Source organism: Microcebus murinus, chromosome 4 (assembly GCF_040939455.1).
Source record: "Microcebus murinus isolate Inina chromosome 4, M.murinus_Inina_mat1.0, whole genome shotgun sequence".
Lineage (NCBI taxonomy): Eukaryota > Metazoa > Chordata > Mammalia > Primates > Cheirogaleidae > Microcebus > Microcebus murinus.
The window spans coordinates 59,574,521-59,586,869 of NC_134107.1; the positions used below are offsets into that span (position 1 = coordinate 59,574,521).

At 41.1% G+C, this 12,349-nt stretch overlaps 1 protein-coding gene across 1 annotated transcript in view; it reads left to right on the forward strand.

The window, feature by feature from the left end:
• MRPL48 (mitochondrial ribosomal protein L48) overlaps nt 1–12,349 on the forward strand; it is a 51,049-nt gene that overhangs the window by 17,105 nt on the left and 21,595 nt on the right. Inside the window, exon 4 of the mRNA XM_012745114.3 lies at nt 5,837–5,925. Within this exon, the coding sequence (XP_012600568.1) occupies nt 5,837–5,925 (89 nt within the window). The remainder of the gene's footprint in view (nt 1–5,836; nt 5,926–12,349) is intronic.

A 12,349-nucleotide genomic window follows, 5' to 3' on the forward strand; every position in this document is an offset into this window, starting at 1 on the left:
AAAATATTAGCTGAGCGTGGTGGTGCATACTTGTAGTCCTAGCTACTCGGGAGGCTGAGGTAGGAGGATTGCTTGAGCCCCAGAATTCAAGGTTACAGTGAGCTATGATCACATCACTGCACCCTAGCCTGGGTGACAGAGTGAGATTCTTTGTCTAAAAGAAAAAAAGAATACAGTTATAGCCATTTAGAAGTTTATAGTCTTATAAGAAATAATTTTCCCCCAAAATAATACAATAAGCACTTATATACCCACTACGTAGATTCAACTTTTGTTAACATTTTGTCATATTAGCTTTTTTTATCAGACATCATGATACTTCATCCCTAAATACTTTACCGTGTATTTCTATAATAGAAATTAGGATATTCTCTACGTTCTGTTAATGAAACATAATACCATTGTTTCACTCAAGAAAGTTAATAATAATGCCCCAATATAGTCTGATGCTCTACCCATTATCTCAGTTGTCCCCAAAATGTCTTTTATGAGTATTATTTTTAATCAGAAGCTAATGAAGTTTCACACTTTGCATTTTGGTATTTGTCACCTTTAATCTAGAATAGCTCTGCCACTTTTTTTCCTACAACAGTGATTTTTTAAAAAAAATATTTTTATTTAATTTTTAATTCGTTTATTTCTTTATTATTTTCTCTCCAAAAAGAACTGGGGAAAATCAGTGATTTTTTTTTTTTTTTTTTTGATAAGGCCAGATCATTTCCTTTTTTTTTGTTTTTTTTTTGTTTTTTTGAGACAGTCTCACTTTGTTGCCCAGGCTAGAGTGAGTGCTGTGGCATCACCCTAGCTCACAGCAACCTCAAACTCCTGGGCTCAAGCAATCCTACTGCCTCAGCTTCCCTGTAGCTGGGACTACAGGCATACGCCACCATGCCCGGCTAATTTTTTTTCTATATATATTAGTTGGCCAATTAATTTCTTTCTACAGATCATTTCTCTTATAGAATGACTTTCCTTCTGGATATGTCTGATTTTTTTTTTTTTTTTTTTGAGACAGAGTCTCACTCTGTTGCCTAGGCTAGAGTGCTGTGGTGTCAGCCTAGCTCACAGAGGCTCAAGCAATCCTTCTGCCTCAGCCTCCCAAGTAGCTGGGACTACAGGCATGTGCCAGCATGCCTACCTAATTTTTTCTCTATATATTTTTAGTTGTCCAGCTAATTTCTTTCTATTTATAGTAGAGATGGGGTCTCGCTCTTACTCAGGCTGGTTTTGAACTCCTGACCTTGAGCGATCCGTCTGCCTCAGCCTCCCAGAGTGCTAGGATTACAGGCATGAGCCACTGCACCCCCCCCCCGCCCCCAGATTTGTCTGAATATTTCCTTGTGATATGGTATTGCATGTTCTTCTATCCCTTCCTACAAACTGGAAGTTAGATCTAAAAGCTTGACTAGGCCGGGTGCAGTGGCTCACGCCTGTAATCCTAGCACTCTGGGAGGCCAAGGTGGGCAGATTGCTTGAGTCAGGAGTTTGAAACCAGCCTGAGCAAGAGCGAGACCCTGTCTCTACTATAAACAGAAAGAAATTATTGGCCAACTAATATATATAGAAAAAATTAGCCAGGCATGATGGTACATGCCTGTAGTCCCAGCTACTCCGGAGGCTGAGGCAGCAGGATTGTTTGAGCCCAGGAGTTTGAGGTTGCTGTGAGCTAGGCTGATACCATGGCACTCACTCTAGCCTGGGAAACAAAGCTAGACTCTGTCTCAAAAAAATAAAAAATAAAAAAATAAAAGCTTGACTAGATTCAAGTTATGCAAGAAAACTTTTTTTTTTTTTTTTGAGACAGAGTCTCAATCCGCCCGCCTCAGCCTCCCAAAGTGCTAGGATTACAGGCGTGAGCCACCACGCCCGGCGCAAGAAAACTTTTTTAGCAAGAAAACTTCATAGCTGATGCTCTGAACTTCTTTTATTTGATTATTTTATTTTTTAATTTTTAAATTTAATATTTAAATTTTTATTATTTTAGAGACGGGGTCTCGCTCTTGCTCAGGCTGGTCTTGAACTCCTGAGCTCAAATGATCTTCCCACCTTGGCCTCCCAGAGCGATAGGATTACAGGCGTGAATCATGGCGCCCGGCCATGGTATTGTATTAAATGGAGCAATTTTGTGGGGAAGATTCTGAGTTTGAACATGTTGAGTTGTAGTGCCATGCAAAGAATATATTAAGTAGTCCATTGGATACGCTGATCTTGAGCTCAGTCTTAGTTGAAGCTATAAATTTGGACATTATCATTTTGCCAATTTTACTTGAGGCTGTGGGAATGAATGTGATCACCAAAGGAGAAAAGGTAAAGAAGAGACCCAAGGATTAGTCCCTGTCAAACTCCAACATTAAAAAGTTGGGAAGAGGGTGAAAGAGATGGCTAATAAAGTTGAGAAAAGGAGGCCAAAGTGGAGAAAACCAGGATAGTAAGTATAGTTTCATCGCAGGCAAAATGAGTGTTTCAAGAAGGAAAAGGTGGCCAGGCGTGGTGGTTTATGCCTGTAATCCTAGCACTTTGGGAGGCTGAGGCAGGAGGATTGCTTGAGCCCAGAAGTTTGAGGTTGCAGTGAGCTATGATTACGCTACTGTCCTCAGAGAGTGTCCTCAGACAACAAAGCAAGACCCTGTCTAAAAAAAAGAAAAAAGATCTGGATAAAGTGAAAGTTTAAAAAAGAAAAAAAAGAGGAGAGAGAAAGATATATGAAGAGATTAAATGAAGGGAACTTAGCATCCTCATTATAACATGAGCAAAAAAGTAGCGTCAGACAAACATGGTATATTCAAGTTCAAGTAGTTCAGTGTAATTAGAAGAACTGAAAAAAGTCTGAAAAGAAATTTTGAAAAATGTGGACAGCCACCAAGGACAAATCATTGCAGATTGTTTTGGTGAGATAGCATTTTTTTTTTTTGAGATGGGGTCTCGCTCTGTTGCCTGGGTTAGACCAGTGGTGTGATCATAGCGTACTGCAACCTCAAACTCTTCCCACTTCCGCCTCCCAAGTAGCTGGCCCTTAGGCATGCACCACTACATCCGCTAATTTTTCCATTCTTTGTAGAAATGGAGTCTCACTATGTTGCTCAGGCTGGTCTTTAACTACTGACCTCAAACAAACAATCCTCCCGCCTCAGTTTTCCAAAGTGCTGGGATTACAGTCATGAGTCGCTGTGTGCAGCCTGTTTTTTCAAAATATCTGAAGAGCCAGTTTTGTTTTGTTTTTTTTTTAATGTACATTTACATACTATTTGCCAGGTGCTGGCATTGTATCTGCCCTTGAGGGACTTATAGTTTATTGAAAGGAGAGAATAACCTGTAATTATTAATAGGTTCTTGGCTAGGGATACCCCGATTTTTTCCTCTTTTCCTGCCTGCATAGCCCTGCTAAAAGTGTTTGTTTCAATTCTGAAGGAGAAATAATTAAAACAAAGTTGTTTACCCCCATCCTGGATTGATGTGTTTAGTTTCCAGTTTAGTAAACAAGGACTTTGAAGGACAATTGTCTCTGGCATATATAAAGGAAAAGGAAGTGATGTGGGGAAAGTCAATATGTGATTACATCTTATAATGTGGTAACTGAAATATTTTCAAGGCCTCCTTTCGAAACCCTGGCGTTTTGTTTCTTCCTTCAGTGAAGAGTCTCCTTTTCTCTCAAGGAGGCTGCAATGTTAATGTGACAGCAGGAAACCAGCTTACTGACACAAAGCAGGAGGAACAAATTTAGTTGAACTTACTGGTAATCAGAGGCTTTCAAACCTGTAAATTTTATAATTAAAACAACTGGCTAATTAAGCAGTTTAACCACTGGTAATTTGACCAAAACCTTTCATTTAAGGGGAGAAATGGCTCATTTAACTTCGATTTGAACCAGCTTCTTAATTAACCAGCTGCTCTAATTATAGGAATTGCCCCAAACTGATTTGAAAATGCCTCCTTGCCAAGGAATTCCAGTAGACAAGAGGCCAAGGCAAGCATTTGTAGCACTTTCACCTAAGTGTGTCATCTTCTCAAATCAGTTTTGGTTCTGCTTTTTGAAACCACTGGTGGGTGATTGAGTTTCTGTGTATATAAAGGTGGTGATTGGCATCTTCGTTTTCTTTCTTATTTACACAAAATATTTTATTATGTGATAGAGGCATGAGAGAGCTATGAACCATGAACTAAACTCATGATGATATTTGTATGTTTAGGACAGCACAAGAGTTTCAGAGAGATGGCAACATTTGAGCTGGTCCTGGAGGCAGTGTAGAATTTCATTGTCAGAGAGGTGTAGCCCCAGTAGGTGGGGACAGTCCAGCAAGGCACAGAGGCATGAAAACTGCAGGGTTTGTACAGAATGGCAAGCGTAGCTCTGTGACTGGGGAGCAAGGTTTTTTAAAAGCCTAGAGGAATAGGAGAATGAGGTGAAGTAGTTGGAACCAGATTATAAAATCAAACTCTTTAAATGCTTACCTGAGAAGTTTCAAACCTTGAGCAGTGGAAAACTATCAAACATTTTAAAATATGGCAAAGACCTTCTCTGTCTCATTCATTAGTGTCTCTGTAGAACCTAGTACAGTGCCTGACAAATATTAAATACCTGTACTTTGAAAAAAAGTACAATAAATAAATAGTTGAATTAGTGAAAGAGAATAGCATGATGAGATTTATATTTTATTTTATTTATTTATTTTTTTTGAGACAGAGTCTCGCTTTGTTGCCCAGGCTAGAGTGAGTGCCGTGGCGTCAGCCTAGCTCACAGCAACCTCAAACTCCTGGGCTCAAGCAATCCTCCTGCCTCAGCCTCCCGAGTAGCTGGGACTACAGGCATGCGCCACCATGCCCGGCTAATTTTTTCTATATATATTAGTTGGCCAATTAATTTCTTTCTATTTATAGTAGAGACGGGGTCTCGCTCTTGCTCAGGTTGGTTTCGAACTCCTGAGCTCAAACGATCCACCCGCCTCGGCCTCCCAGAGAGCTAGGATTACAGGCGTGAGCCACTGCGCCCGGCCGAGATTTATATTTTAGAAAGATTAATCTGTCAGCTCTAAAAGATGGAATGGGGAGTGGTATGGGACAGTATGGGTACAGGGACATAAACAACAACTTAGCTGGGGCTACTGCTCTAATTTCCTAACCCTTCCATCTGCTGTGTTCCAGATTAGGGCCTTTGTGCATGTTGTTTACTCTACCTGGAATACTTATCCTCTATTTTTTCATCCTATAAACTCCTATTTGCCTTCCAAGTCTCAATTTTATTTTATTTATTTTTTGAATAGAAAATACATGTACATTGAACAAATTTTAAAAGGTACAAAAGAACATAAATAATTCCTCTGTCTTCTAACTACTTATTTCCCCTCCCTGGGCATAACCACTATTACATTTTCTTCTGAATGCTGGTCTCAGTTAAAAATCTCATTTTTTTCAGAGAGGCCTTCCCTGACACTCCATTCTAAAATAGGTTCACCTGTTGTGATTGCTTGGGCTCAGCAGTTCAAGACCAGCCTGAGCAAGAGTGAGACACAGTCTCTACTAAAAATAGAAAATAATTAGCCAGGTGTCATGGCTCATACCTGTAGTCCCCACTTCTTGGGAGGCTGAGGCAGGAGGATTGAGCCCAGGAGTTTGAGGTCGAGGTTGCTGTGAGCTACAATGACGCCACTATACTCTACCCAGGATGACAAAGTGAAACTGTCTCAAAAAAAAAAAAAAAAAAATCTGTGGTTATTTAAACCAACAAGAGGCCCTCTACCTCCCCAATATTCCCAATCCTACAGAGGAGAATTTATCTCTTTGTGTATGATCTGTCTCCGGAAGAGCTTAGGAATGGGTTGTCTTATTTTCTCTTTTTTAGGTGGCATTCTACTGAGTACCAGTCGGCACTACAAGTCAAAGCCCACCCATGCCATTGGAAGATACCAGCACTTAATTAAAGCAGAAGAGGTATGTGGCAGGGGGAGTCCTTTAGAAAAGGATAGTGTGCAGCTTTTGCAAATACCTGAAGATCAGATATGTAGGTTGGGTAAGATGGAAGATGGAAAAGACAGAGAGTTGCCCCTCAGTCCTCTCCAGTTATTTAGTTTGGGATTATCCAGACTGGAGATGTTTCTGTTAGCTTCTAATCTTGTTCTTAAGCCAGTTTGTCATAGTAAAAAGCAAATGGTTTGATTTTATTATTTGTAATAATTTAACAAAAATCTTAGCACAGTCCTTAGTTCAGTATGGACCTCATAGTGGAAATGATAAATTAAGTTTAGTTGAATGAATGGTTTATAGCAAGTAGAGGTAGATTTATATTTTCAGCCAAACAGCTGATTTTTATAGTATTTGCAGATCTAAATATATATGTGCTCCTTGAATCCATTATCACAGATAACTAGGTATTAGTTCTAAGCATTTTAAAAGTATTTAGCTCATTTCTTTGGCCCCAGCTGCACAGTTGTTTCTGTGGTGGTTAGATTTCTATGCATGTGCAGAGGATTTTGTGATGGAGTTGCCACAACATTGGCCTGAAAGTCAGAAGATCTGGCTTTGAGTCTCGAGTCTGTTACTTCCTATAAACAGTATAATTAGGGAGATTTCGCTGTTCTAGTTGGGCAGACTTCAACATCTTTTGGTTCTTTGGCTTATTTTAATGCTCCCATGCAACCATGTATCTTCCATTTGCCTTTCTCTTCTTGGCAGGGGTCCAATACCACTGTATTTGGTCCTTAGAAGCCACTAAACTTACCATGTTCTCCTGAGCATCATTCTTATATTATGGAATATCGTGAGAAGAGCATTGCCACATCTGAGGCCTGTATCAGGCAGGCTCCCAGCAGAAAACAGATGCCTTACTAAACGTGTTCCTTTGTAGTGGGAAGATTACTGAATTAGGAACTAGGAAACTTCTGTTCTAGGCTTAGTTTGGCCACTTTCCAGCTTTATGACTTTGGGTAAGTTAACCTTACCCATCTAGGTATGGTGGGCCTTGAAATTATATGTAAAATGTTGCATGTATATGAATTTTTCTAGGAAGAAGGGTCATAGCTTTTATTAGACTCTTCACAAAGGTTAAGGAACTCTAGAATATCTTTAAGAGTCTTTGAACTTGGATATCATGTACCTTCATGATGTTATGAAATATTTATTAAACATCTATTATGTGCTTGGCACTTTTTTTTGAGACAGGGTCTTGCTCTGTTGCCCAGACTACAGTGTAGTGGCATGACCCTAGCTCATTGCAGCCTTGAACTCCTGGGCTCAAGTGATCCTCCTGCCTCAGCTTCCTGAGTAGCTGGGCCTAGAGGCATGTGCCACCATGCCCAGCTAATTTTTCTTATTTTTTGTAGAGACAGGGTTTCGTTACGTTACCCAGGCTGGTCTTGAACTCTTGGCCTCACGTAATCCTCCTTCCTTAGCTTCTCAAAGTGCTGGGATTACAGGTGTGAACCACTAACCGCAGCTGCTGGGGACTCGTGATGCCTTGCCTATTCAGAGTGGGTTGCAAAATAATTTTACAGGATGAATGAAAAAGACCTGGTTATGCTCAGAGGAAGCTTGTAAATCAACAGAGATAAGACAGATAATTATACTCCCAGGCAGAAAGTGACAAGTGCTTAAAGGAAGATACAAAGTGCTATTAAAATTCAGAAGAAGGAGTGATTTACACTCCATGAGTTGTGACACATTAGAGTAAGTTGCTTTATTTTGAGACATCTGTCTTCTAAAAGTCCCATATAAATTAGTGGAAAATAAAATTAATTTTGTTTGGGTGGGATTTTTTTTGTTGTTATTGTTGTTTTTATTTTATTTATTTATTTATTCATTCATTTATTTTTTTGTGGATGAGGTTCTGGGGCCCCAAGAGAGGGGGGGCCCCAGAAGTCACCTATTGTTTTTAAAAAATTTCTTGGGATCCTCTCTTTAAGATAATTTTCTGCATATGCCATGCTCTGACCCACTTCTTAGCTTGATATAAAAGGAAGTTTAATACCATATATCCTCATCATCTCCTCCAGCCTCTCTTCCCATTTCGTGAATACCATGCTTTAACTGTATGGGCCCTCTTGCTTTTCATCCAAATCGTCATTCTCTTTCGTGGCCTCTCACATGTTGTCCTACTTGGAAGACCTTTTCCCCTTGTTCACTTGGCTAACTCGTCTTCAGCCTTTAAATCTCACTAAGAAAGCAGGAGATGAGGAGGTACACAAATGAATCTCCCTTTCTGAGAAAACTTCCTGAATTCCCCGCACTGACTTCCTTTTCCTACCATGAACTGCCAGAATTCCTTCTGCTTCCTTTGTCCTAGGACTTACCGCTCTGTGCTTTTTTTGTTTCTTTGGCAGGGTGGGTGGAGAGGAGGTTGGTTTTTTTTGGAGACAGAGTCTCGCTTTGTCACCCTGGTGGCATCATCATAGCTCACTGCAACCTCAAACTCCTGGGCTCAAGTGATGCTCCTGCCTTAGCCTCCCAAGTAGCTGGGACTACAGGTGTGCACCACCATGCCTGGCTAATTTTTTCTATTTTTCGTAGAGATGGGGTCTTGCTCTTGCTCAGGCTGGTCTCGAACTCCCGAGCTTAAGTGATCCTCCCGCCTTAGCCTCCCAGAGTGCTAGGATTACAGGTGTGAGCCACCGTACGCAGCCTCTGCTCTATGTTTTTGTTTTTTTTTTTTTTTTGAGACAGAGTCTCGCTTTGTTGCCCAGGCTAGAGTGAGTGCCGTGGCATCAGCCTGGCTCACAGCAACCTCAAACTCCTAGGCTCAAGTGATCCTCCTGCCTCAGCCTCCTGAGTAGCTGGGACTACAGGCATGCGCCACCATGCCCGGCTAATTTTTTATATATATATTAGTTGGCCAATAATTTCTTTCTATTTATAGTAGAGACGGGGTCTCGCTCTTGCTCAGGCTGGTTTCGAACTCCTGACCTCGAGCAATCTGCCCGCCTCGACCTCCCAGAGTGCTAGGATTACAGGCGTGAGTCACCTCGCCTGGCCTGCTCTATGTTTTAAAACTCTGTTTTGTTTAGGTGTATCTAAATATGCTAAGTTGGAAAAAAATAAAAAAATAAAACTCTGTTTTGATGACTGTCTCCCCTTCTAGATTGTCAGGTCCCTAAGGGTAGAGGCCATGTTTCATTTTTCTCTGTATCCTCAATGTCCAGCATAGGGCCTGGCATCAGGCAGGGAACAGTAAATATTGATTGAGCTGAACTGAACTGTGGTTATTGGAGCTTCCCTGAGGTTCTGTAAATCAGAGCTGGCAAACACTTGGCTCCAGATGATGTTGGTTGCTTGAAGGAAGTGATGCTTCCTTTGGTTAGGACTGCAGACTTTTCCCTGATGTCATTCAGTGTCCCAGCGTGGCTAGTACAGTAGTGCTGGATATTGGTGGAAGTTGCTCTGGGCTCCTGGTTTCCTGCATGGAACAGCATAATGAAAGCTCTCATCTATGAATTTACAGAGGCTCTGTCCTGAGTCCCTGTCTCTTTTATCCCCCTGGGGAACTGGACTAGATAAACTAGAAGAAATCTTGTGTGGCCTTTCTTTTTCTTCCTAAGCCTAGAAAAAACAATAAGTAGCCAGATTCCCATTTTTTCCTATCTGGGTCTCAGTCTGGCTCCCCTATTCTCTGGAGCCCAACATTAATGAAAAAAGAGTAAATTCTCATGCTTAGGCACAAAGTATTCTTGTCCCATTTCTGCTGGTATAATCCCTTCATTCCTCCTTCCAAAGGTCCCACACTCAGTTATATGATTTCTGAACCTTGGGAAGCAAAGGGGGCAGCTACCTCATTCTCAGCTTTCCTAGTCAATACTGATTCTCTCTCTTTCTTGCATGGCCTGGGTTATAACCTGGTTCTCATGCCTCCATCTTATGCGCTAGTTCATGATACTTCTCTGAGGAGGTAGTAGGAGGAGCCATAAAAAAGAAGCTTCCTTTTGGGTGACAGCATGGGTGATGACAACAAATGTGGCATTCCAGTTCACAGTATGGACACGACCTCCTTCTCATTGATTTCCCTTTTTGCACTCTATGTTTCAGGCACGTTTTTTCATACACCCATGCTCTTTCCTGCCCTTATGCCTTTGCACATGTTCTTTCCTCTGTGTGGGATAATTCCCTTCCTTTTTTCTCTGTGGTGCTCGTCCTGTAAGACCCAGTTTGACTTGTGGCAGTGAGGAATCACATTTCAGAGCATATCTCCAGACCTAGCACTGTGTCTCAATGCGTAGATATCATTATTCCCTCAAAGGCCCTACATCATTCTGTGGAATTTAAAAGGCTTCAGATGTTTTGGATTGATTTATATTTGATAGAAATAAAAATAATAACAGTCATTCACATTTGTATAGCACTAACTCATTTCTCCCAAGACTACTTGCTTGCCCTCAACTGTTATCCATCTTCCAATCTTGGGGTAATAACAGCTCAATAATCAGAGAATTGCCAAAAGGAAGATGTGGGAGGATGAAATGGAGGCAAGAAAAATTGCTGTCAGTTTGTTATATGTTCTCATTCCCAGGCTCTGGAGCAAGAGAGTAAGGTATATCTTTTATAACTCAGGCAATTTTCTTCCTCTTTATGGAATGGCCCCTAGGAATCAAGTTATCTTTCCCTTGGAAACTTCATGCTCTTTTTACTGTTGATATAGAGGAAGTGTCTGCCATTTCTGACACCTTTTTATTTTGTTGTAACACCCATATATAGATCAACTCTCACAGCTACAAGTCTGGAAGGAGACTGGAATCATTCCCAGAAAAATTAGCAGGTCAGAATCACTTTATGGCACCAGTGCTAGCTTCATGGGAACAAAAAGATTGCTTCTGCTGGTCTAGTGACAGTAGGGCTAAACATGTATTAATATTACAGGATTGGCTTAGGGAGAGTTGTTTTATACTAACACTGACGCTTTCCCTCAAGTCTATTTGTTGTAACTCACTGAAAAGAAAACCCATCATTGAGCATCTACTATATGCCAGGCACTGTGCTGAATACTGATGATGCTCAGGAGAATGGACGTGGTGGTCTCTTCCTACAAAAAGCATACCATCTGCTGGGAAGTTAGTACTCAAAAATGTAACTAAAGGGCGGGCGCTGTGGCTCACGCCTGTAATCCTAGCTCTTGGGAGGCCGAGGCGGGCGGATTGCTCAAGGTCAGGAGTTCAAAACCAGCCTGAGCAAGAGCGAGACCCCGTCTCTACTATAAATAGAAAGAAATTAATTGGCCAACTGATATATATATAAAAAATTAGCCGGGCATGGTGGCGCATGCCTGTAGTCCCAGCTACTCGGGAGGCTGAGGCAGAAGGATCACTCAAGCCCAGGAGTTTGAGGTTGCTGTGAGCTAGGCTGACGCCACGGCACTCACTCTAGCCTGGACAACAAAGCGAGACTCTGTCTCAAAAAAAAAAAAAAATGTAACTAAATACATTTGATAAGTGCTTTATTAGGAGAATATACTAAACATCAAGAGAGTGAAAATAAGCAATTCTAGGCCAGGCGTGGTGGCTCATGCCTGTAATCCTAGCACTCTGGGAGGCCGAGGCGGGCGGATTGCTCGAGTCAAGAGTTCGAAACCAGCCTGAGCAAGAGCGAGACCCCGTCTCTACTATAAATAGAAAGAAATTAACTGGCCAAATAATATAGATAGAAAAAATGAGCTGGGCATGGTGGCGCATGCCTGTAATCCCAGCAACTAGGGAGGCTGAGGCAGTAGGATTGTTTGAGCCCAGGAGTTTGAGGTTGCTGTGAGCTAGGCTGCCGCCACGGCACTCACTCTAGCCTGGGCAACAAAGCGAGACTCTGCTCAAAAAAAAAAAAAAAAGCAATTCTATCATTGTGTTATACATGGTAAATATATACAATTTTATCTGTCAATTTTATTTTATTCTATCGTATAAATAGAATAAAATATTATAAATATAAATAGAATAAAATATTATTGTATAAATCTAACAAATATTAACAGAGAAACTCAGATATGTTTTCATATTTTTTGAGATGCAGAGAATTCCATTTATAAAATATATCCATATTTTCTGCTAGTCCTTGTTATGTCTGATGAAAGTACATTGATTTGATGAGTATTTCATGGTGTTTCACACAAAAAAATTTATTTTTAAAGATAGGATCTTGCTCTATTGCCCAGACTGGAGTGGCATGATTGTAGCTCACCACAGCATCGAACTCTAGGGCTCAAGCAATCCTCCCACTTCAGCCTCCTGAGTAGCTAGGATTACAGGAATCTGCCACCACATCCAGCTAGGTTTTTAGAGATGAGGTCTCACTATGTTGCCCAGGCTGGTCCTGAACTCCTGGACTCAAGTAGTCCTCCTGCCTCTCAAAGTGCTGGGGTTACAGGCATGAGCCACTATGCCCCAACATA